Genomic DNA, 27,762 nt, shown 5'->3' on the forward strand with positions numbered 1-27,762 from the left:
ACAGCTCCAGAAAATTATTATGGAGCGTCTTTAAATTGTCTTAAAATTACCTTAAATTATTCTTAAAAAAATCTTAAAAAAAATTTAGACTATTTTAAGATGGGCTAACAGCGACAGAGCCCCGGAACATTAAAACGGAACGTCTTAAAAAAGTCTTAAAATTGTCAGATAATAATTTTTTAACAATTTTAAATTCAATTTAAAAACATCTTACTCAAAAATATTGCGGTTAGAAAGTCGTAAAATCGTCTAAAAAATGTCTAAAAATTAATTTTCACAACAAATTCGAAAACAAAATTTTCAAAAATCTGCTCTCGGAATTTTTTTTTTCGGCGTCTTAAAAGAGTCTTAAAATAGTCTTAGTATGTGTCATATTTAAGATCTTAAACGAACGACAATTTTAAGACGATTTTTATTACACGGGACTCTGAAAAACACTTTTTTCGGTTTTCTTTCGTTCACGATATCTCTTGAACGAATCAACCGATTTTGACCGGATTGGCGGCGATCGATGTGGTTTTCAAGGTTGAGAGCTGATAAGTTTTGGAATCGATCGGTTGAGCCGTTTAAAAGTTATCCCAAAAAAACCACTTCAGAAAAAAAATTTTTTCCTACTTTTTTTTAGATTTCTCCAAATTTCTCAAAATCTATCGGTCCGAATCGGTTCAAATTAACAGGAAATCTAAGTTTGGCGAAGCCCTTTCGAATGGCACCAACCGCGATGAAATCGGTTCAACCGTTCAAAAGTTATAAGAGGTTTATATACTTACACACACACACACACACACATACATACATACAGACATAGTGATACCCTTGCGGGAATAGTCAGGAAAGCTTCCTAGGACCTCAAAACGTCGAGATCTGATGAAAACTCGATTTTCGAAAAACGGGGTAAAACCAATAACTTCCCGATTTTTGAAAATTTTCAATTTTCTTAGCGGGAAGTTAAAAATTTGTAATGAGCATTGAAAGTTTCAGTTAAAGAAATTGCAAGTCTCATAAGTGAAGTAATTTGCCTAGTATATAAACATAACCAATAGAATTAAAAAATTAATTTGAAACAAATGATAATCGAATAGAATAAATTTAGTTACAATAAAAATTCATTATTTCTAAGTTAAAAAAATATAGGTTCCGGATAAGTAATCACCAACATATCATATACTAAAACCTTCTCCGAAACACGCTGCATCTTATGATAGAAGTATTTTTCCGATCGGTTCAGTAGTTTTCGCAGTATAACCAGACAAAAAAACCGGCTCTCCATTTATTAGTATAGATTTTATTGTGATAATTGTACGCTTTATAATGCGAAATTGTACACAGAAAAAAAAATTAATGTAAGACTCGAGGTTTATATTTTGTATACCACTCATATTTATTTATACATCTACAAGTAATAACCCGACAATGACTACGGAATGAGACAGTTAATGAAAGCCAATATAATTAACGGATGACAATGACTGGGTGACGTTGTATTAGGACCCATCGCGTGAGGTCCTCATGAAGGGTGGCGTCGAAATGCCCCTAACAATCTCTCTCGTAGTCCTCTCAACCCTCGTTGAGTGGGGGCGAGTCTTGTTACGGGCTGGGGGTAAGACCTTACGTCACAGATCTCGGGCCTCACGATACTCGACAGCCGTCAGCCTCGGCAATAAGAATAGCGTTGCTTACATTAATTTGAATCAAGTAAATAATTTTTAAAAAGTTTGTCTTCTTGATTTAAGTAAACAAATTTTTAAACTAAAAAATTTTTCTTGGTTTAAGAAAATTTTATTTGATTCGATAGTTTTTTGCCTTGATTGCCTCAAGACAATAAAATTCTTAAAAATGATTTTCTTGGTTAAAAAACATTTAAAGAAATTTTGTAGTCTTAAAATTCCTTAATTAAACCCACATTACACATAGAATAATTTAAATAAACGTATTAGTCTACTGTCCCCACTACGAAACTTTTCTGGAAGTAATTGCCAAAGTCTATTTTTTTTTTAAATGCAAAAAAATTCAAGGAATTCAATGGTGCAATTTGCACGCAAAATTTCGTTGCTGATTTTTTTTTATTTATAAAAAACTGTTGCAAAAAATGTTTCAGCTGACTATAATCAATATGTACGGAAATACTTTTTCCGTGGAGTTGTTTAAACGTTATAAATATAAAAGTTCAATGTTTTCTAAATCCATTGGTTATAAATTTTTTATAAAAATATTCATTTTTAATAACAAAATAATAAAATTAAATAAAAAAAATACTTGCCTAACACCTGAGCTTGTTACTGACACAGTCTGCGCAGCTCTTGAGTGGGGAAAGTTGCGCGCGCTGCTGGGTCCGTTTGAATTATTATCAATAAATTTTTTTTTTTTATCATTTAAATAATCGTGTTTTTCAAAAATTACTCTCAGAATTATATTAAACTTTAAAGTTGTATGAAAAAAAAATATTTTTTTCAATGAAAAATTATTATTTACTTTTGTAAAAAATGTTTTTTTAAACTAAGCATGATATTTCTTACTGTGATTTTAAAATAATTTTACAGAGTAACTTATAATTATTTTTGGTTAGGAAAGTATTAAGATAATTTATATTAAACGATGAGTAATAATAATTAAAAAAATATTAAGAAAAATTTTCTAATTTTGCCATTGACTAGTTAAGTATTAACAACAAAATTTAATACTCATATAATATACTTTTATATTTTTTATTATTTATATAATAATTTTTAAAAAACACGATTATATAAATGATTAAAAAAAAAAATTTCTTGAAAATTTTATTTGTCATACGCCGTGGCAATTCAAACGGACCTAGTGGCGCGCGCAACTTTCCCCACTCAAGAGCTGCGCAGACTGTGTCAGTAACAAGCTCAGCTGTTAGGCAAGTATTTTTTTTATTTAATTTTATTATTTTGTTATTAAAAATGAATATTTTTATAAAAAATTTGTATATCATACAAATACTCAATATATGTAGTTATATTTTAAAAGTCAATAATACGACTTTTTTTCTTAAAAATCAAATGAGTTTTATGAGGTATGCACTTTTAAACCTCTATTAAATATAAGCACTAGCTTGTAAAACTATTTTTTTAGGTGGATTAAAAAAAGAAGAATATATAACAAAGACATGTTCATTACTGTTAATTAAATATTAAATTTTTTAGTGATATAATGCGATTAACTTTTGAAGAGTTTATTGTAAATAATAAATATAAAAATAAACTAATTTAAGACATTAGAATATTATAAAAGACAAAGTCTAAAATTAATCGCCTTTGATATACTTGTAGGAGATAATAATTTCATAAATGTGTCAATCGAGAGCAGTATTTAGTTTTAGGAGTAAATGGCACTAAAAGTTTACGAGATACGTCATGTAATTTTAATAGACATTGTTGATCAAAGTCCTTCAATCCTTTTTAACTATGTATAGTATTCATAAACTTTAATAGTTTTTTTATCTGTTGTAATTTGCTAATTAAAAATACTGCTTGTTGATATTAAGGTTATTCAATTTACTCAATTTTCTGTTTATTCAAATGTAATATAGTTACTAATTAAGTTCGAGTTAAATATTTGCGTTAAAAGTTATTTAACTTTACTGAGAGAGCAATTAATTGAAACTTTTATATTAATATTTCAAATTACGGAAAAATAATTGACTTTTTTACTTCACAATTAAATAAGCAATGTACATTTTGCTTTAAAAAAAAAAATAATAATAATATTTATAAGTAAGCATCGATAAATGAGCCGTCAAACGAACTACTAAACGTTAAGAAGCAACTAGATATTCTAAAGAAGGCTGCACAGCGATGTATTAATAAATAATAATAATAATTAAAAAATTTAATAAAAAACGTTCAAGTCCATTAGCCTATAAGCATGTAAAAATTTCCATCAATTACCGGTCTGGATATTACGAACCTTTGAAAACTAATGAATAAAAAAGGGATGCGCATATCGATCGGTATACTATTTTTACTATCAATCATAAAATATTAATAAAAAATTTTTAATAAACTGATAAATTAACTACCGTAGTTTAATAAACTAACTATATTATTATTATTTTCCGTAAATTTTTTCTCACCTATTTCATCCCTAAATTCAAGTCTTTTTTCATTCCATATCGATGTAATTATTATTATTTTTAATTGTTAACGCGATAAAATGAGCTTTATGAATTTTTGGGCGATATTCCCGGTACTGTACAGTAATAACGTCGATTCAGCGTCTGCAACATACCGCACTCCACCGGATGTTCTTGCATTATTAATTTCTCGACGATTTGCACGAGATCGTATATGTTGCTGCACATATGCACATAATATTGCTTCTGCCACGTTTGCACGATTCTTTACAACACTATTCGCGGATGTACTGTTGGCTTTACAATCGAAAAATAAATATTACTAAAAATAGGTGAACAACACAATGAGGAAAAAAATATAAAAAAAAGCGGCAATCTACCGAGCAATAATTCGTAAAAAAAAATCCCTTTTTTTATTTTTTATTAAAATCTGTAAGTGAAAAAATGTCAAAACGTTATAACTGTTACGTTTGACATTTGAGTTGCTAAAACTTATTTATATTAAATATATATAGACATTTTGTATGTAAAGACATATATAGATATATAGGCGAATGGACAAGGTAAGTATTCAACGTCAAAGACGCGTAATAACTTGCAAGTACTTGATGCCGAGCACTCTACTGTTAGGAGGCAGAAAACCCTCTCTCGTGCTCTACTCATATCGTTCTCACTACACAACCAACGACTTATTGCGTTTGGCTTGGGCCTTCAGTGAATATTCACATAAATATGTTACCAAAGCGCACCTACCGGTATATATATATATATATATATATATGTAAAGAAGTTGTTATATATGAGGGCGCGTAGATACAGATATATATCCAACTAAAGTGTACTAGCCAAATTAGTTTCTAAATATTTCTGTTCTTCCACTTGAACTATGCTCTAATTAACATGAAATTGCAATTTTACGTCGCTCTTTATTTTTACCTATTTTCCGTTTTGTTTTTTTTTGTTTTTATTTTATTAACTTAGTTTTATTCTAGCAACATCAGAGTTTTAATGACCCGAGTTAATGACCCAACTGAATTATTACTTTGTCTAATGTATGATAGACTGGGCCAAAATAATATTCTCTTTTTTTTTAATTGTACACTGAAAAAAAAAAAAAAAATGATTTCAAAGAAAAATTTTGAACTAAAAAATCAATTTCAAAAATTTTTTTTTCGTTTAAATTAATTTTATTTGATTTAATTTTTATTTCATCTCGGATCAAATTTTTTTTTTTCAATATGATGAAATTTTTGTTGTCTTTTAAATATGAATTAATAAATAAATTAATAAAATTAAATTATTTCTTGTTAATGTAAATTACTTTAAAAAAATTTATTAATAAATCGAATATTTTTTATAATTTTATGATATACAGTTCTATAAATTTAATTATAAATGGAATTTTTCGTTATTTCATTGTGACAATTTGTTTGATAAATTAAAAAAGTTTTAATTATATTTTTCATAAATATCAAATCATTAAAATATTCTGACAAAAATAATGAACAATAAAAAAAAATACGGATTAACTCAAGATATTTTTTTTATCCCTTGACATCCAATCGTATTACAGTCAACGCTCTTTGTATTTGACTCGCCCGTACATTACCATTCTCTGTATTTGACTCGTCCTTGTCCATAAGAGCTGTGTAAAATCGTCAAATACAGAGGAAGAATGTGGTCAAATACAGAGAGCGGTCAAATACAGAGAGGTCCAATACAGAGAGCGTCGACTGTAACTCGTTGAATATTAAGTATACATTATAAGTAGCAATAAAATTTCCTTGCATTGCGACATATACGCTGCACAGAAATCGGAGTAATTTGATAGGGAATAACATTTGCTTACGACGTAAATTCAATTCAATTGTTTTAAACAGACTTAATAGCCTATATTACGATGCTTTCAATGTCGCATCATTTCAATACAAATGGCTATCTATTGTCACAATTGCTGCACATATGTGCATACATTTACGTGCCAAAACAAATGTATTTGCAGCATTAATATTTAATACAGTTAACAGACATACGAAACGGATTAATTATTAGTAATTTCTATTTTAAAATCTGTCGACAGCGTTGTTAATTCAAATTATTTCACCATGTATGCCGATAATGTCGTTCCATTTCGATTTCGATATACCTGTACAATACACAAATATATATATGCATTAATAAGAATTTAACTTTTAATTATTCAAATTTTTTATTTTAAGTCAGCTAATGGATCTACCAGCTGGTGTATGTATGTCGCAATGTTATTAAATATTTTGTATACAATACCGTATTTTTAGCACTTGCGATATTTTAGTAAATAATTGTTTGACTGATGAGGTGCAATTTACTTTTATAGGTCGATCAATACATAAAATTAAATAAGGACAAATTAAAAATTACTTTATAAAGATTATATTAAGCAACGTTTACTAAATTACGTTTTGCTGGTAGAGAATTGTTATTTTTATAAAAGAATTTTATTTTTAATAGACTTGAAACAATAATTTTAAATGATTAAAAAAAAAGTGGTATATTAATTTGAGAGAATTAATTACAGTCGTTATGATTGCTGAATAATGTGGGTTGTTATTCAGGTTTTATTTAATTTTATCGAACATTGACGGTTCGGTAAAAAATCACGTGGGTGCTGTATAAATAAAATTTTATAATTAATAGTACATATTTACTCGCAAATTCTATGCGTTAGTCTGTACGGGAAAAAAATTGTGTAAAAAATAATAATTTTTACATCGTAATTCAAGACTAGGCTTTCAATATCTTTACTTTAATAATTTTTAAATGTAAATTTGACAATTTTCATGATTTTATTAATGATTTAATTTATATTATTAATTTAAAAAAAAACTGTTAAGTGAATTTTTAATTATTTTTTATCGAATTAAAATAAAACCCCCATGAAAAAAAAATATACAAATTATGTATAGTAAATATATTTTTAATAACTAACTTTTGGCCGATTTTCATATATATTTTATATATATCAAATATATTTTAGATATATTCAAAATATATTTTTAGCTATGTATTTTAAGATATATTTTGAATATATCTAAGATATATTTAGAATATATAAAATATATATGAAAATCGGCCAAAAGTTAGTTATTAAAAATATATTTACTATGCATATTTTTTATATATTTATATATTTTTATAGATTTAAAACATATTTTTTGTATATTTCGACATATATTTTTTTTTTTTATGGGGGAAAAAAATAGTTTTTACTCGCTTAAGATTTATAAAACTCTTATTGACAGATTTTTGAAAATAAAAGTTACTTTTATCTTATTTAATTTCCTTTCATTTTTATTTTTTTGGTGATTTATTTTAATTATCTATTTGTAAAGAAACGCCCTCGGCAATTTACAAGAATGAAAAAAAAATTCTTAATTTTAATTTTTAATAACGTGTAATTGAATTTAACATTGCAATCAGTATCGAAAATTCCTGAGGGCAAAAATTGATACTTATCGTAAAAATGAACCCTGATTCCTTATTTGTCTAGGATTAGAGCGCAATTTAAGTTTCTAGTTTACAATAAATTTTAGAACACAATATAGATAAGAATCCTTAAAGAAAATATCTCCGAAAACTAAAATCATCTCGGTTGATTTTAAATTAAATCTCTTTTCCGGCGAGATTATTTATCAACAGACTCGATAGAGTCTGGCGCCAAGTTCTGTTCTCAACAGTTCTCAAACCAGACTACCGTGTGTGTATATACCGTAAGCAGAACGGTTTTTTGAGGTTACAAATTTTTTTCAAATTTACTTTGATTTTTTTTTTATATGATATTTTATAATAGTAGTTCATGCTTTTTATTACGCGTATTACTTGATTATTATCAATTATCTTTATAATTTCTATTTAAAATTATTAAAAATAATCAGCACAAACTATAGCGACCCAGATTTTTAGATTTTAACTTTTTTCTTATGTAAAAAGCGGACGGCCAGAGACTAAATAATATAAGGATGCATGCTAATCTTATAATAGATGGGAAACTATAGTGAAAAAAAGATATTTGACAGCTTGCAATTACACACGCCAGGCGGCGCAAGAATAACTTTTACATGAACTATAGCTTGAAGAGGATAGTTTGCCACCGGAAATGTATTAAATTAAAATTGTCAATTTTTATTATAATTGCAAAAAATACTGAAATCCGAACAAAAACAGTTTCACTGTAAAAAAATCACGCCAAGTCCACGTTCCTAAGACTATTAAGAAAAAAAATTTTTATTTCTTTACAAAAAGATATAAAATAAAAAATTAAAAAATCCAAGTAACCGATATGGTTGTATATGATTTTCGGAAATTAAAAAAAATTTTGTTGTAAATTTAAAAATTAAAAGAAACAATTTTGGAACGTACTTGGTGTGCGTCATTGTGTACTTCAATTTTTTTTAAAAGTCCTAGTAGATAGATTTTAGGAATTTCATAAGAAGTGAAATATTTCGTAACCATGCACACTAAATACGTTCCAAAATTGTTTCTTTTAATTCTTAAATTTACAACAAAATTTTTTTTAATTTCCGAAAATCATATACAACCATATCGGTTACTTGGATTTTTTAATTTTTTATTTTATATCTTTTTGTAAAGAAATAAAAATTTTTTTTCTTAATAGTCTTAGGAACGTGGACTTGGCGTGATTTTTTTACAGTGAAACTGTTTTTGTTCGGATTTTAATACACCAGGTCATAGTTGATGCTTTATAATTTATATACTTCAGAAGGATTTTAATAAAATTGAATATAAACCATCTCTGCTCGATTTAATATTTACATGACACAATAAATTTAGCTTAAATAATTCACCGAGAGTATGAATCAATTACCTTGTGAACACCAAAGAGTCAAAAATGAGTAATAATAAAGATAAATCATGAAGCTAAAATATATAAATTACAATAAGTATAAAATTAACACGCCAGACAAACAGTCTTTTTTTCATCGCTCCCGATACTCTGCGGTAACAAGGTAAGAGAAAGGGATGAACGTTTCAGTGAGGTAAAAAAAAATAACCAAGGGTTGGTTTATGGCTTCTCGAGCGACCGTAATTGGATTGTCTTCCAACCGACCACTTGCTTCCGCATAATTCTTGAGCCCACAACGGCGACAAGGAGCTTCCACGGTAATTCTTAAAATACGTATACTTATTCTGTCTCACTCGCTATTTCTTCTCGACTTCCAGTCAACCATCATACCATGCTGCACCATACTAAACTGTACTGTGCAGCACACACTGTACTTAATAATACATATTTTTATTTTTTCCCTCTCGACTCGTCTCATTCACTTCCTCCCCTGACTGATATTCTTCCTCATTCTCTTTAACCAACACTCATCTACTCTCGCCCCTTTCCTCTATTCACTTGTACCCTCAGAGCTACTCCATTTCCGCTTTTTCCTCTTCAACTCAGCTTCCATCTTCTGTTCCATTCTTCGGTCTCTCGCGCCAGGCATAATTGTGTCTCAGCGACTGAACTTTGAATTAGAAATAATAAAAATAACTTTCATTTCAAAATATCTTTATTTTTTTTTTATTGTATTCATCCAACAAGTGACAAAAAAACTAACAAGGAAATTTTTTCATTCCAAAGACTACGATGGTAATTCGACTTTATTTTTTTAATTTCAGGGTAATAATATGCAATATTTTAAAAGCGGGTGAATCGCAACCCCTGAGGCGATTTTAACTGTTGCGAAAAGTTAAGAATTAACTTGACAACTTTTAATGCTTTAAACACCCTTTTTTGGCGTTTGAATGAGTTATGGGGAAAAAGTTTGTATTTATTCATAAAAAAGGTTAGCAATTAATCATATTCATTATCGTAATTACAATTGTAATTGCTATGAATCGTAACTTATATATTAGGGTCTAATTTTTGTCTAAAATTGCGTTATTAATGTTAATAAAATGTCATAAAAAAATTTTCGTTCTAATTACACTAGAATTATGAGAAATATAAAAACTTATTGCAAATATAAAGAAAAATAATGAGCGTGTCAAAAAATGTTAATCTGGTTATAAAATTGAAAATTAAAAAAAAATATCAAGTCCAAAAATGGGAATAAAATTTTTTCACTTTTAGATTCTTTTTTCCCTCAAAAAATTCACTGATAATAATTTCAACAATTAAATTTATAAATTCCTAATAAATAATCCTATCAAGGTACTAAAACAATATTTTTTCTTGCTTATAATCAAAGTCAAAAAAATGATTTTTTTTTTTTTAAGAAATCCTCCACACAGTCCAGATTTTTTCATAATTTAACCAGAAAACCATCATACAATTTCCTCTATTTACACTTACATAGCAATAAAAATTAGTTATAGCCTTTTAATGTCCAGCCCAGGAATAATTAATAGATAAGAATCGTTGGTGACAAAAATGGGTGACATTTTAATATTTATGCCGCTGTAATCGGGTTTAAGGTGTATTTAAAATTTAATTTATTAACTTCGACCGGCATTAAAAATTAAATAGTACTTAGCATAACCCCTCTGTAAAAAATCTAAAATCAATAGTGCGATAAATCCTAGTAGAGGTATTATGTAAGGGAAAGGAAAAATGGTAGTTGTGAAACTGGTTTTATTCACCAGGCGATTGAGAACAGCCTTAACCTCTACTCAGATTTAACGTTTACGTGGGATTTATGTGTATCTATATATATCTATATATATATATATATATATATATATATATATATATATATATATATATATATATATATATATATATATTTAATTGCGTTTCCCGTTTGTTCCTCGATGCCACGAGCTTTTCCATTCGAACAGCCGAGAAGAAAAGACGTGCGGATGTTACCATCTAAGCTGCTTTGTACCACACAAAGCCTTTTACGATCCGCACGAGAAAAGGTTCTATTGTATCGCATTATAGCTGTCTTGCTTTCTCTCACTCATGCTTACACACTCTACAGTCTAGTATTACTATTCTATACTATACAACAACACTACACTATACTATTCTATACTATAGCAATAATCGTCTCAGATGGTTGTACCAGAGCTTCACTACACTATCCTATAGAGCATTACAAAAATGGACCACAGGTACGGACAGAATAACGCAAATAGAAGTAAAAAGTATAAGTTAATTGAAATAGCAACACTCCCTCAAATCTCTGGAGACCGGAAGGATTGAGAAATATATTTTTTTTTTAAATTACGATTTTTAATGGATATTCTGGGAATGAGAGACACTACCGGAAATAGAATTTATTGACATTACCGGTCTGATAAGTGCATAAGGCGTTTTAGTGACAGTTTGACGGGGTAAAATGTCAATCTCCTATCAAGGATTAAGACGTCCTCAGAATTCAATTTTTCCAGATTTTTATACGAATCAAATTATATTTTTTTATGAATTTAGCGCAACCTTATATACTGATAATTGATCACCTCACCATTATCCTCAAATTCGAATCCCACGGTAAGAAATTTTTATATAAAGCTCTTTATAATCAATTTTTTCTTACATATTTTTTCAATTAATTCTAAAGAAAGTATATACGGAGAGTAGTCTTGAAAAGTTTAAGTCGACCGGAGACCCAAGTTAAAATAATATACTTATTATATCGAACAGAACCTAAAGAGCTTATGTTGAACTTAAGTAAACTCGATGAACTTGTGTCGAAACTATAATGACTTTGTTGTAAATTTCATATTACTTTCAGCGATGTGGGTAGAGGAAAATCTTTAAGAGATTTTTAATAGTCAATTTTGTTAATAGGTGTTCGAAGTTTATACGACTCGGAAGTATCGAAAATTTATTAGATTATCTAATATGCCTATATTGGACTGTGAATTAATCAATCAGCAGTTTCATATTTTCTGCAGCGACTTCCTATAGGTTGAACATTTTTGCGTGGGAGAAAATCTCATAGCGCGAGTTCATACGGGTTAATATGTACCCTGATAAAGTTATAGGTATGAATTAGAATTAATATATTCTATCAAAGAGCTTTCAAAATTGCTAATGAGCTTATAGATATTCTTTGATTGAGGGATTAAATAGACCCAGACCGATGATAATTTGCTAATGAGTAAGCTTACAGTTGTGGACTTTCCTGAGAGCTATATTCAATACTCTATAAATAGCAGAATATTTCTGTAATGAATAACTCAATTTCTGTGAATGTGATCAGAATGTTGAAATCAAAGAATATATTAAAGTCTCGAAGATAAAAGATTCCACAATGGATAATAGTCGATCCTTAATATCAAATGCGACCTACAGCTACTTTTGGACTTATACAGATATTTGAATTATTATTTAATCATTATTCGTTTTTTATTATTAATAGTCTATTAACACGAATAAATATCGTGAAAGAGAGTCCTGCATTATTTATCTTAATTCAAGTTAGTGTTTTTACCACTTTTCCCGTTAAATATTTTCATATATGGCCACATATACCCTGATATGGCTATGAATGTCCTGATCTGGTCATATATGGCCATCGCAGGCTATGTATAAGAATAAAAAATCATTTATAATAATTTTTTATTTTTTTTATAAATGTGTACGTCAATTAACATGTTGTATTAAACAACAATTGGTTTAGTAGTTGACTGAACTAAAAATCAATGTTAGATAAGCTCCTGAGAAGAATCAAAAAATTATTTTGATTTTAGAATAATACCTCAACATTGAACTCTCTGTTAATGAGACAATTTAGCATCCATGCGACACCTGTCGGAAATTTTCAATACTACTTTTGGTCGAAAAATTAAATCTGCAGCAGATTTGAAAATTTTTTCACGGATAATAATTTAAAGTCACCAAACTTTGTTAAAAAAATTAAAAAAACTACAAATTATAAATGCAAAACATATTTAGAAACTTATAAGTTTATAACACTAACAAATATTGAAGAAAAAATTTTTTTTAACAAAAAAATTTATATTTTAACCAAGTAAATTTCAAGTCCTTTTACATGAATGCTCAAAACTGAAAACTTAAAATTTATTTATAATTCTAAAATTTATTTAACCAGACGTAGGTTTATTGATTGGCCCGTTAGGCAATTATTTGAACGAAGCAAAGTCGGAAACAATTAGTCACGAGCTCGTTAGTTACATAATTGAATCTCCTCAACCTGTGTACACTTTTCTTCTTTTTTTGACGCGTTTACTAATCCGCATTGTCCCGGTAAAGCTCTCCTCATCCTCATCTGTTATGTATCTACAGTTCTGTGCTGTACAATACAATACAATTCAATACAATATACATACATGTAAATTCGAATTTGTTAGACGTATATACATATATATACGTTGAACCAATTGGATTCTGATTTAATTGTTTCCGGTATTCAAATTCCTATTGCTATTTATATTTCCATCACAAACCATTCCACTGTTATTTACATCAACCGCAGACGTTAATTATCTCGATAATTAATATGTATAAAATGTGGACCTGAGATATTATTAATTGCTTTTTTTGTAATATTATTTTATTAATTTTTTTTTTTTCATGAAGCACAAAGTTAATGATATATTAGTCTTTTATAGTAGAAGTTAATGTCTGTGATGGATATTATTTCAAAAAAATTGAAAATTTATTCACTTTCTGACCATACATTGTATGAAGCTATACAGATGATACGTTAAAAAGTGAATACGATCGACATAATATGTATTAAGTAGCAAAAAAAAATTATCAGAAGTGTTTTATTGCTAATTATAAAATTTTAAATGTACTTTAAATAAAATTTTTTTTATAAAAAAAAAAATTATGCAGCAGTAAAAATTGATCAGATAAAAATGATAGTACAATATTTAATTCAAAAAATTATAAAATCGATCATTGTATCGGATTTCTTATGAACCCTAAAGAAATCCGATAAGTCTCATGTTCGGAAGTTATTTGAAGAGAACACAATGAAAGTATTGATATTCATGTTAACCCCGAGTCGAAATTTAAGTCGTAGATTCAACGTTTTAAACGCTCAAATCGTAAATTCGACGTATTGAACGTTGAAAACGTAAGTTCAACGTATTGGACGTTGAAATCGTAATTTGAACGTATTGAACGTAAAAAATATAGATTCAACTGTTTTAAAAAAAATATAATTGGATCATATATTTTTTTTAAAACAGTTGAATCTATATTTTTTACGTTCAATACGTTCAAATTACGATTTCAACGTTCAATACGTTCAAATTACGATTTCAACGTCCAATACGTTGAACTTACGTTTTCAACGTTCAATACGTCGAATTTACGATTTGAACGTTTAACAGGCGAGACCATCTTTTTCTCGCTTTGCTCTCACGGAGTTCAACCGAACTATCTCTGTCGCACTCCCAACAGCAGAGCAATTGCAGTTTCGATTGGTTTCACGAAACGAATGACATTTTTGAAAAAAACGCTTTGTGGTGAAATAGTTTATTAAATTATCTATTATCTCTAAAAACGTTTTTTCAAAATTTCTATTCGTTTCGCTAAGCCGATAGAAACTGCTATCACTGGTCTCGGCTGTTAAAACGTTGAATCTACGACTTAAATTTCGACTCGGGACCCTGTGAGATTTTGAATACCCATCATTTTTTAATTTTTATTGAAGTACAGCTTAATAATGAGTTTCATCATTGATATTGTTAAGAAAAATTTATGTTGAGTTTTATTGCAGTTAATGATTTTTTATAAAAAAATTTTTATATTAAATAATTTTGTTTTTTTAGTGAACTTTTTTACAGCTTTAATTATTAATTAACCAAAATTATAAAAATTATTGCAAAAAAATTTAATTAAAATACTTTAATATTATTAAAAATTTTTAAAAAATTTCATTGTCTTTAATCAAAACAAAAAACGATTGAGTGAAATAAAAATTTCTTAATTTAAGAATTTTTCTACACAGAAAAAAAATTTTTTGTTCAGAAAAAAATTTCTTGGCTCAAAAATCGTTTAAAATAAATTTTGTTTTTTTGGCAAAAGAATATTAATATCTATCGTGATAATAAAATATTGGCATTAATTTTGATAGATTAACAAACGAATAGATTCACTTGAATTAAACAAAAAATAATTTGATCAATTTTTGAGACAAGAAAATATTTTCTTGAAAATTATCAAGAATATATATTCTTGTGACAAGAAAATTTTCTCAAGAGTAGTACTTTTTTTGTCAGTATATTCGAATAAAAATGATAAAATTTTTTTTAGTTAAATTTTCTTTTTGTGTATTAATTAATACACCAAAAATAAATCATTACCTAAAAACGCTCAAGAATTATATTGTATTTAGACTACATGTGCCAATCAGGATTACTTATTGTATCTTATTGTAACCTTATTATTGGCCCTGAAAGGCTGTTAGGTTTTTATCAATAAAGAAAATAAATAAATGAATTAATTAATAAAAAAAGCACTATAAGCACTTACCTGGAAAACAGTGCGCACTCGCCAGCAAAAGCCCAAAAATAACAATGGTGCTTTTCATTTTTCCAAAAAAAGCAAAACAAACCTCCAAAACTTATTCTCAATTAAACAATTGTTACTTAGTGCAAATAAAAAAAAAAACAATAACTCCGTCTGCGAAGAGTTCTTGAGAACTCAAAAAAAATTATCGATCAAGGTCACTCACTTAAGGCTTGTGTGAAACACAGTTACGTTCTGTAGACAACATTTCACTGGAGCCGGTATATGTAGCTGGAGACACGACCAATCACATGCCAGCCACATCATACGTCACTCGTATTTACCTTCACACAGTCAAACGGAGATCTGGTAGAAAAATAATGAGTTACATACATTGCACACTTGCTTACTTGTTTTTAATGCTGTGTGTACTTACTGTAGGCACTGACATGTGTAATGTACCAACACTAATGCTCAAAAAGTGCCTCTAACTCTTCCTACTTACACTCATATTGTTCTTCACTACTATCGCGTACATAGAATACTTATTGCTTTTGCTAGCATGTATTTTAAGTTTACAACTCCTGTCAGACGTTTAATAATTCCCCCCTACATTTTATACACATCTACTACATCATTTGCTTCCTCGTGTGCTTACATTACGTCGAAGTAGTATTGGTCAATGTTTGGGTGTATATGTATTTATACTTGCAGCTCGTATTTTATATGACAGTGTGTTTGTAATGTAGCATAAAATAATATGAGTAGCTTCTCCACTCTTTTCTCTCCGACTCTAGAACAATCTCATGTTATTTTTACGCCGAAGCTTCTAGCAGCTAATATAATATAAATTATCATACAATATTTACATACATCAAAATATACAACCCATTGCACTGTGCTGAAATGTAAATCACCGATCTTGAAGAGCTGTACACTGAAAGAAAAATATTTAATAAGAAATTAATTTGTTTAAAATTTTTTTTAATTTTATTTCTTAGCTGAAGAAATTTATTCAGTAATTTTCTTGTTGAAAAAAACATTTATTTAATTTGAAAAAAATAATTTTAGCTTGACAACTTGGGAATTTTTATCCAAAAATTTTTTTTTCTAAATCTAGAAAACTTTTTTTAACGAGAAAATTATTGTGAAAAAAAATTTTATTTTTTCAGCTTTAAAATTTTAAACAAATTGATTTCTTATTGCATTTTTTTTTAAATAAAATTTTACTCTCAATGTAAAGTATGAAAAAATAAACCATTAATAAATTTTTTATAAATAGAGGAGTGAATTTTCGAGCGCAGCTGATGAAAAATTGAAGATGTTACAGAATTAAGTTACGGTAAAATTGATAAAACGTCACTTTGCTAGTTAACGGTATGTTTAATTTTTTAAACTTGGTGACTAATTTCAAGAATTATTCACTAAATGTCATGATAAATTCATAGGGCACATATGGATTCGAGCAATGTTCGATCTTGTTCTAATTCATTATTTTTTCAATTCTATTTTCCGCGAAATGTTGCAAATGTAAAGAGCTTAATGTCATCTGACATTTTTGGGTATCGAAAACTAGATTAATAATTAGCGAGCAATTCATGAGGTAGAATTTTACGACGAATAAAAGGTTGAGATTACACTGAGAGACAATTTTATTTAATAGTAATAAAATTTTATTACTATTTAATAAAACGTTTATTTGGCTAATAAAAGGGAAGGGGAAATAAACAAGTAGGTTAGGATGTTTTGTTGAAACATCTTTATACTATTTATTTATTAAACGATTTTACTGTGAAAATAAATTTGAATATAATATAATTAATTGATGAATATTAATTTTTTTTTTGAAATTATTTGTTTCAATGACTTAATATTCGTATTAAAAATACATATTAGTATTTAAGAAAATTTTATTAAATACTAATAAAATTTTATTCATATGGAATATAATTTTATTACTATTAACTAAGTTTTTTTTTCAAGTCCAAATAAACTTTTTTATTACTATTAAATAAAATTGTCTCTCAGTGTATGGTATAAATATATAATGAAAAAATGTAGAAACTGTTAAAATACTTTTTGGTGAATACTGAATTTTTTATGAAAATTTCAATCCAGAGTTTCATTGAATTTTTAATCCTCTTATAAAATAAAGTAATAATTCAAATTAAAAAAAAAAAATTTTAATTGATTGAAAAAAAAATTTTTTTCATTATAATTTTTGAGAAAAATTCTTTATTTTTTTCGATCGATAAAATAAAAATTCCTCATACAAGAACACAATTTAAAAAATTAAGAATTTTGTTTTTTTACTAAAAATTTCAATTGAAAAACATTTTCTTCATTCATATAATTTATATGAACCCATTCTAAATTATATTTAAAAATTATTTTTGGTATGAAAAACAATAAACACCCGAGAATTATTGTTATTTTTAAAACAAGTCAATAATATCTTTAATCAACATTACCGCATGTCTTAATCCAAGAGATAAAAATTCTCGGGTGAAGTAAAGGCTATCTTGTTTAAAAATAGCAAAGTGGTTTATTTAATCCGTAAAATTTCCTTTCAATCACAAAATTTTATTTCGTAAATTCCTCAAATAAAATCTGGTTATAAAAAAACAAATCAAGTAAAATTAAAAAACGGCAAATTTAACAAATTATTTCAAACTTTAAATCGCTGGCGTATTGCGAATAAAACTAAACTCAAACCAAACAACTCAGCATATTCATAAAATTAATGAAATTGTTTAAAAACTATGTGGCGGTCATGTGACCGCTGACATTAAAATTATTTAAAAATTAGTAAAAATTTAGTTAAAATTAAAATTATTTTGTTAGACATTTAGGCTACAGTTAAGATTTGAAATTGTAAAATGTAGTAAATTCAATAGAATAATTTAGTTGTAAACTTTCAGTTGTAATAGGATTAAGTTGTAAATATTTGTACATTTTAAGATCCGGAGCCTTTTCTCTCCGGCTTGTGGGTTTTTCCCATGAGTTTTTTCCCAACAACTTTCCTCAAACCTTTCCTGTTTATTACTCTTTTTTCTATGTGCAATAAACCCAAGCGATAGAGGACCCGAGGTCAGCATGGCCAGCTGTACTCTCGGGCCCGCTGACGTCACGAAGGCTTATTGCCCCTTTGCACTTTTCTCACACTTTTCTATTTCCCGAAGATTTTCTTCGTGTCCCTTCGCAAATCTTCGGGGCCTTCTACCCCACTACTACCCTTTAAACTTCGACTCTGATACCCAAAGTGCAGTAGTGGACACCATTATTCCGACCTAACTCCCCGTCCTGAGTGCACGTGGCTCCGGGTGATATATTTCTGTCGTGAATCGTTACAATATACATAGTAAATTAACCTCACGTTTACTTATTAACAGAACCTACCACCGTACCCATTAAAAATCCTAAAACTAAAATTAATAAATTCGCTGGTACGATGTATTTAAGCAACAGCATATAAATTTAAATTATGAAGTTAATTTGACGGAATTTATTAATTAATTAAATCGTAACTGAAACAATTAATCACTCGCATTGGCTAAATGTGTATGCAGCGAGCAATCTGAAAAATTCACTTGAAAAAACAGTGCCTTATCGTAAAACCTAGAACCACGTCCCACTTTTCCATTTTATTTATTATTTTTACTAATTATAGTTACATTATAATAACAATGCTGGAGTTAATAGAACCGAGCTGAATAACAGTAGCTGAAAGATACGTATAATAAATGGCATAACTAATGAAGGTTAAAAGTAAAAAAGGTAAATGAAATGAAAAATTGAGCCCCTAGATTTTTCTTTACGATAAATCGCCGCTTTTTTTACTTATCTTAGGCCTTGACACGCGTAACCAAGGTCATTAACACGTCCTACATTACTTAAACATTAACATGTATTGTATACGAATAAGTGGGCTATATGTGTATTCAATATATGATAATGTACGCCGTATATACCTATATCATGTCATATTATATGTGTGTGTATGAGTGTATGAGTGTATAAAAGGTAGACCACAAAAACATCGCTTCACTTTACCGCTTGTGTACATTGAATTCAATTGTAACTCTGGTTGTACGAAAATGTTTTTGTTTTTTGTTATTCACTCAACTCTAGTATACATACCCAAATGGTTTTACTTTATTCAATTTTATTCTATTTTATGCCATTCAATTCGAATCTTTACTTTGATTTTTGATCTCAAAATACACCAGACAGCGGATAGATGCTACTGCTTTGGAGATTCTTCTTGATATTACAAGGCCGAGTATTATATCTTGTATACAAAAGCATTTATATCGGAGCAACTGCAAAGGATTCAATTTAAAATAAAATTTAAGTTGAGTGTTTTGCAAAGTACACGAAAATATTACTTTACACAACATCGTAAATTTTATACAAAATATTTTTAGTGCTTCTGACGAAATATTGCGACGCTTGTATCGTAAAATTTATAAATTTTGGAAGTCGATATGAAGTAAAATTTTTTTTAAATTACAATATAAACTATATATAATAATTAAACAGTGGAAATTAAAATAAAAGTTTAACGGAATAAAGTTATTGGTATCGCATGATAATTGTTAGGGATTATTATTTTAGTAATTAGCATTTAATTAGTCATGACGGTAGAGAGAAGTTGGTCTTATGGACTTATGTAGTAACTCAAATACTGTTTATAAAGTTTCATCTACTCTCAGCAATGTGTATATTTTAAATACAAACAATTACAATATTCACACATTTACGGAAAATCAAATATTTGGATTTAACTTATAGTATTAGTCTCTGTCTATACGCTTAAGGCTTTAATTATCGAGTTTTGTAGACAAAATTATTTTTATTATCCTTAAAAATAATTTAGTGAATTAAAATCAACTTCCGAGTTTTTTTTTGTATTTAAATTTATTTTATTGCACGGAAAAAAAATGAATTTTAATAATATTTATTTTTTAACTTTTATAGGTGTTAATGAAAAAAATAGTTACACTTAAAATTGTAAAATTTTCAGCAAGTTATCTCTCAATTTCTCACAATTACCTCATAAACATTAAATAAAACAAACATAGAAATATTTTTATTTGAGCGGCGTCCTGTTTGTCCGTTTTCCTCCAGCTCGGACAAATATACGTAGAACATAACTGTAGTATGGATTACGTGCCTCGAGCATCTTGACCGCGCATATTACATGCATCGTTACTGTTTTACCTTCGCTTACAACTCTGCATTACATTACATAGAATTATATTACATTACATTACCGAGTGTTATTGCAGAGAAAAGTGCATAAGTTAAATAAAAATTCTCGAAAGAGAGAATTAAAAAGTAGCAGTAATGAATAGGTTCAAGTATTATACCCAGTTGTTATTTCCCGGCACTCGGTACTCTGTTATTTTCTCCTATCCATCGGGTAACGCTAAAAATCTAACTATAAGTATAAATATAAATATTTATTTAAATGCTTGGGATCTTTCTCATTTATTTGCTATTATTATTTATTAAATAATTTAATATTTATTCGTTCTTGATACTTTATTGCTTGACTGATGATAAATATTAAAATACATTATCATCTATTACATATTTTACGTAAACGGCTTCTTTATATAATAATAATAATAATAATAATAATAATAATAATAATAATAATAATAATAATAATAATAATAATAATAATGCAAAGAAAAAAAAAAGGTCAATGGTACACCGCCTTTGTGACATGACACTGATATCATCGTCCGACAAATTGTCTTCTAATAATATACATTTACATTTTTATGTACGCGAGAGCTAGTACAGAGCCAGTCTATAATTTCATGTCCGTTAAATGTATGTACAATTTATATTAGTATGTATAAATGTATATATAAGTATATGCGCGTTTTTGTATGTATATAAATGTATTTGAATAAATAAACCGAGAGATTATAAATTTATTTTCTCATACATCCGTGCTTAGCGCGCGCAAAAGCAAACGTATATCAGCGATAGCTAAATTATTCACATATAAACAATTTACCTTAATTATTTAGTGAGGAAACGTGTACTTAACAATAAATTTTTTTTATTATCGATTAAAAGTGCATAAACTTCCGCGAAGTCAATTGATTCGCGGATATTATTTTAGCTTAAGGTTGCTTCATTCAATGTTTGTTTTTTTTTTATTTATTTATTTATTTCATTAAAAAAACTATTTTTAACTTCCCGCTAAGAAAATTGAAAAATTTTTTTTTTTTATAAAGAAGAAAATCTTGTATGTTAAATTGTTAATCTTTTTATAAATTTCTGTAATTTTAAACGATGGATTCACCAGTTTAAAACAGTTAATAAGAGATCAAAATAATCTTACACATATAATATGGTCATTAATAGCGTTTAAAAGACTATATTTTGAAAGAATCATAATGGATTTCATTTCCCGTGTAAAAATGATATGATATCATTATGACGCTCATAATGAATCTCATATTTTGACACTAATATGAGATTCATATAAAAGCCATATCAATACATTTGAAACCTGTAATAAGTAAAATACTTATGGAAACGAATTTTTTTAAAATTAGATTATAAAATTTTTATTTTTCTTGTTGGAGAAAGAAAATTTCTAGTAATTTGATTATGTTTTATTATAAAATTTCAGGTTGAAATTTTTCAAATTCATTATGATATTGTAATGATATTGTTGCCTTTTATTCATAATTCAAGAAAAAAATTTTTGATTACTGTTGAAAATTCGTTAGAATAGTATCTCCATGATGATATTAATATAATTTCATTATGAAATCACAATGATATTGAATTGAATTCAAAATTTAATCATGGTCATATCTGCATAAAATCATAATGATATTGTTAGCTTTTTAGGTAGATTTCGTAGAAATCTATCTATTGCATTGGTCCTTGTGTCGGAATTCACACGGAATTTTGTCATTTTATCTCTTATGTAGTCGAGTAAAGCTCAAAATTAGCATTGGTTCAAAAGTTTATATATTTATGTATATATTTATGTATATATATATATATATTTACATAAATATATATATGTAATATAACGTGGCTTGTGGACACGATAGCGTCTACAATTCTTAACGGATTTAGATGAAACTCGGTACACATATTCTTTGAATAATTACCTTGGACAAGTTCGAAGACGAGCACAATCGATTAATTAGTTTAGAAATGGCGGCCTTTTAAAATTTTCAAAATAGTGAAAATCACGTTTTTGGACACTTCATTGATGTATAACTTCTGATTGAACAGAGATAGCTAATTTTTGAAAAATGCATGTGATAGCTCATAAAATTACCTTTAATTTGACGCATATAACATTGACATTTTGACCATTTTTAGTTATTTTATCAAAGTTAAGAGTGCAACTGAACCATTTTCAGGCAATGTGTAGTACAATCGACTTATGAATGTTATTCTATCGAGAATTCTTAAGAGATCCTAACGAAATTTAGTATATAGATCCCTTGGACAATTAGCTTGCATGAGTCCTAAAATGAGCGAAATTCGTCAATAAGTTTAGAAATGGTAGCACCTCAAAATTATCAAAATAGTGAAAATCACGTTTTCGGTGACTTCATTGTTGTATAACTTTCGATTGAAAAGAGATTACTAATTTTTGATAAATTCATGTGAAAGCTCATAAAATCGCCTTCAATTTGATGTTTATAACATTGACATTTTATCCATTTTTAGTTATTTTTTCAAATTTAAGAGTGCAATTGAACCATTTTTAGGCAATGTGTAGTACAACCGACTTATGTACGTCATTTTATCAAGAATTTCATACAGTGAAATCTACCTTCCATTTCGGGTGTGGCTGAATGGTGTTTTTTTAAATCGCGATATAAAGTTATTGAGTCGTAACTATATACACAGGAAATAATGCAAAATAATTAAATTAAAGAAATTTTTAGGACGATTGGATTGTTTTCAAAATAAAAAATAGTTATCTTGAGATGAAAAAATTTTTTCAGTTAAAAAGTTTTTTTTAAACCAAGATATTCAATGTTTTTCTAAATATTCTTCCAAGTTAAGAAAGTCAAGGAGGAAAGTTAAGTAGTTCAATATATTATAGTGCATGATAAAAATACTATTTTTTTCAATTGTTATACATTTCCTCTGATTAACAGAAAAAATGAAAATTTTACTAATCTACTTAAAAAGATTCGTTCTCACAGGTATTTTACTTATTACGGGTTTCTAAAGTATTGATATGGCTCTTATATGAATTTCATATTAGTGCCAAAATATGAGATTCATTATGAGCTTCATAATGATATCATATCATTTTTACACGGATTATAACTGGAATATGAATGAATCGATTATTTATTAGTCCACGTTTTGAGATATTTAAAGCAAGGACATATGTGTTACGTTCGAAAATACGAAGTACAATCAAATAGCTTCTAAAAATACTAAATATTGTTTTGGTTTTAAAACGTTCTATTCTCATCAATCTTTTAAATATTAAATTACATTGTTATTACTAAAAACCTTTTAATTCCCAGCTTGTAAATTTAGGATTGTAGTAATAATAGTCTGACATTATAGAAAAAAAAATGAGTCATTTTTTAAGAAATGACAAAATGTACCAATTAAAGTTTAAACTCCCACCATCTGCTGTCTTATATTTGTCTCTTTGATTCTCAGAATTTAAAACTCGTCGCGGTTAATATTTAAAATATCGGTTATAGCATAGTTTTTTATTGACGGAATAATAAATACGCACAAATGTCATGTTTGATAGAATAAAAATATTTTCATAATACGTGCGTACGCATTTGAACAAATTTAATCTGAGTCATCCTCAACATGATCGAAAGACGACATCAAATGATTTAATAATTGAATAAATAATATGGTAAAATATTTTATAAAGTCAATAATATTTATTTTAGTTTTTTTTTTAATATATTAAACACCAAATTTTTTATTTTGCAGTTTAAAATATTTTTTCATGTAAAATTTAGTTCAAAAATTGAAATTAAAAAATTATTAATGTTTAAAAAATTTAAATGTCTTCTATAATTTTCATTTATAGTTTTACTCATAAAAAAAAAATTATGCGCATTTTATTTTACGAGTTTATTTTTGTACTTTTACTATTCGATTTTTTTTTTACTATCGCTGCTAAAGAAAAACTTCGATCAAATCAGCGTTAAATATTTTAAGAGGTTAATTATTTAGATTCAGGAGACACGATCGACAAATAAATCCTCCGGTGATAGAGAACAGTAAATTTAAATAAACAATAGGACTAAAGCAAACAATGAATATTAACAAAAGTGACCTCATTTGTATTGAATAGTGTAAAATCTACGACAATAACCGTTCTGGGTGATTAAATCTTAAAGTTAGGAACATAAATAGACAGTCTAATTGAGAATACACCTAAAATATAGTGCAATTAAACAACGGTATATAATGAGGAGTGTAGGAAATAATTTAAATGCTAGATTTACTGACAAATAATTCTTGACTGTTTTGCTCACAGAAGAATCGATTATCGTGCGCTACCTCGGGGCCCGGGGGTAGGGGATGGAGCAGCATTAATCAGCGATAACGTCTCACGCCAAGTCACAATAGTGCGCAGCAGAAATAGTTCCAGAAACACGGGAAATGACTCACACGTCTCGCTACTATATTTCTATACAGTTTCCCATTTTCTTCTCTTCTATTCTATTCTCTTCGCTTCTATTCCACTTTACGGTGCTCTGTTCTATCCAACTTCACTTTCTATTCTATTCTCTTTGCCCGCATGTCCTTAAAACCGCAGACTACACCGTCATATACTATCCACTATTCTGATCTCATATATTTGTGTTCTTGATAAATATGTATTTCCTATGCACATACATTTATGTACCTATATTCATAAATATAAACTAGTGATATTTACTTATGACCATCGAATTCGATTTAGAAATTAATTGGGTGAACTTTGTAGTTTTTATGATTTGAACTTTGATAAATTATAATAACTGTTATTAGTCCTGAAAAATTCTGAATTTAAGAAGAAAAAACTTCTACTAGGGTATGAAAATTCGCTAAATACTTATTAAAGAGAAAGCACTGTACACTGAAATGAATAATTTATTTTGAAAATAATGAGCAACTTTGTAATAAAAAATAAATTTGTTAAAAATTTTATTTTTTTGCTGAAGAAATAAAAAATTATTTCTCGATAAATTTTTTGTTGAAAAAAAAATTTGGAAAAAAACAATTTTGGCCAAAAAAAAATTCTAAGAGCAGACTTTTGAAGTTTGGATCTCAAATTTGTTTTAACAATTAATTTTTAGACATATTTTAGACGATTTTGCGAGTTATTCACCGCAAAATTTTTTAGTACGCTTTTTTCAAATTGAATTTGAAATTGTTGAAAAATTATTATCCGACAATTTTAAGACGCTTCATTTTAATGTTCCGGGGCTCTGTCGCTGTGAGCTCATCTTAAAATAGTCTCGAAATTTTTTTTGAAGATTTTTTAAAAAAAAATTGCAAAATTGTCTAAAGTATGTCTAAAAATTAATTTTCATAAAAATTCGAGAACCAAATTTCAAAAATCTACTATGGAATTTTTTTTTTGGCATCTTAAAAGAGTCTTGGTTTGTGTCACGTTTAAGATCTTAAACAAACGACAATTATAAAACACTTTTCAGACGATTTTTTTTGTACGGGTTGTAGGTAAAAAATTATTTATTTTTTTCAATAGTTTAAAAATAAAATTGTTTAAAATTTTCAATAAATTAATTTCTTGTCACAACATTCTCCATTTCAAAAAAGGAAATTTTTTTTCTCTTAATGTAGATAGCGCTAGTAAAATTTCTAATGAAAAATTTAAAGAAAATTATGAAATTTTCTTGCTGATTAAATTTTTCAAAAAAATTTAATAAATCGACTTATTGGAAAAAATGCATAAAAAATCACTCAATATATATGAAAAACAAAATCCCAATAAATTAAAAACGACATAGTTTAATATAAAAATTTTAAACATTCGTGATGTACACCAGGGGATTAGTTTAATACCAAGTAAATTAGATATTGACAGTACCTCTTATATTTTCCTTTAATAAAATCTTCATAGAATTTTATTAACTCAAAGATGTAAATAAAAAAAAATAAACTAAACAAAGGAATGTTATTATCTTCTTTAGTTCGTCTTGAGTATTTTATTGAAAAATTCCTTCGGGAATTGGATAAGTCCTTGAAACTTAAAAATTTAGGTCTTCAACCTTCAAAGGGATTTAATGAAGTCGGATTATCCGATGTAATGAAAAAAATATTTTTAAGTAAAGAAATATTTCAAGAAACTATAGGTATTTATTCAAGGATTTTTAAGACATAATTTTAAAACTTAATTTCAACAATAATTATCTTGAAGTCGATGACAATAAAAATTTCAAGTCAATCATTGTATTTTATTGTAAGTTTTTATTTTTTAGAAGAATAAGAAAAATTTTTTCCGGGTCAATTTATCTCCGTGTTTTAAAATATTCATGTCTAGTATTATAATAAATGTGAGTAACTATAATCTTATCATGTTAATGTCGTGGAAGAATGTATAATGTTGAAAATAAATAAAAAAAAAAAAAAAAAACTAATATGCATGACATGACAACGGAGGTTTATTTTTCTCCAAGGCGATGATTCACTTAGAAGTTTCTAGAAATATTATTTTATTACATACGTTTGTTATTTTATCAATTATTATATCAACGTCGATTGGCATAAAGAAGATAAATTTATACAGTCGTACATTTGTTAATTTATTTACTACTAAAGAGCTTACGCCAATCACAAGATTATAAAAAAAATAATATATTGAAATTATAAATTTAATAATTTAAATGTTGAGTTTAATTATTTTTTTTAAAGAAAATTTAATTTTCCACAAAAATAGCCCTGTGATTTTTTTTTAATCTTTAAAACTTTAATCTCAATTCAGTATTCCATTACTAATAAATAATTCTGGAGAATAAAAATAAAAACAATTGTCCATGTAATATTTTACCGGAAATACGAAACAAAGAGCTTTTTTCTCCATGATTATTTTTTATTGATTTATTTAATTGTTGTCGTGTTCGTTTTTTCCCGAGATTTCAATAGAATTATTTAAACAAAGGTATTGTTTCGTTAAAGAATGTAAATCCGTAAAACCAATTTGAATTTTTATTAATTCATAATCCGTACGGCTATCGATTTTTGGGAG

The 27,762-nt window shown here is 27.3% G+C and overlaps 1 protein-coding gene across 1 annotated transcript in view; it reads right to left on the minus strand.

Annotated features, from left to right (window-relative positions):
- Window positions 1–15,796, minus strand: part of LOC123259778 (icarapin-like) — a 42,619-nt gene extending 26,823 nt beyond the window's left edge. Inside the window, exon 1 of the mRNA XM_044720466.1 lies at window positions 15,543–15,796. Coding sequence (XP_044576401.1) covers window positions 15,543–15,600 — 58 coding nt within the window. The 5' untranslated portion in view covers window positions 15,601–15,796. The remainder of the gene's footprint in view (window positions 1–15,542) is intronic.
- Window positions 15,797–27,762: the final 11,966 nt, after the last annotated feature.

This window comes from Cotesia glomerata, linkage group LG2, assembly GCF_020080835.1.
Source record: "Cotesia glomerata isolate CgM1 linkage group LG2, MPM_Cglom_v2.3, whole genome shotgun sequence".
NCBI lineage: Eukaryota > Metazoa > Arthropoda > Insecta > Hymenoptera > Braconidae > Cotesia > Cotesia glomerata.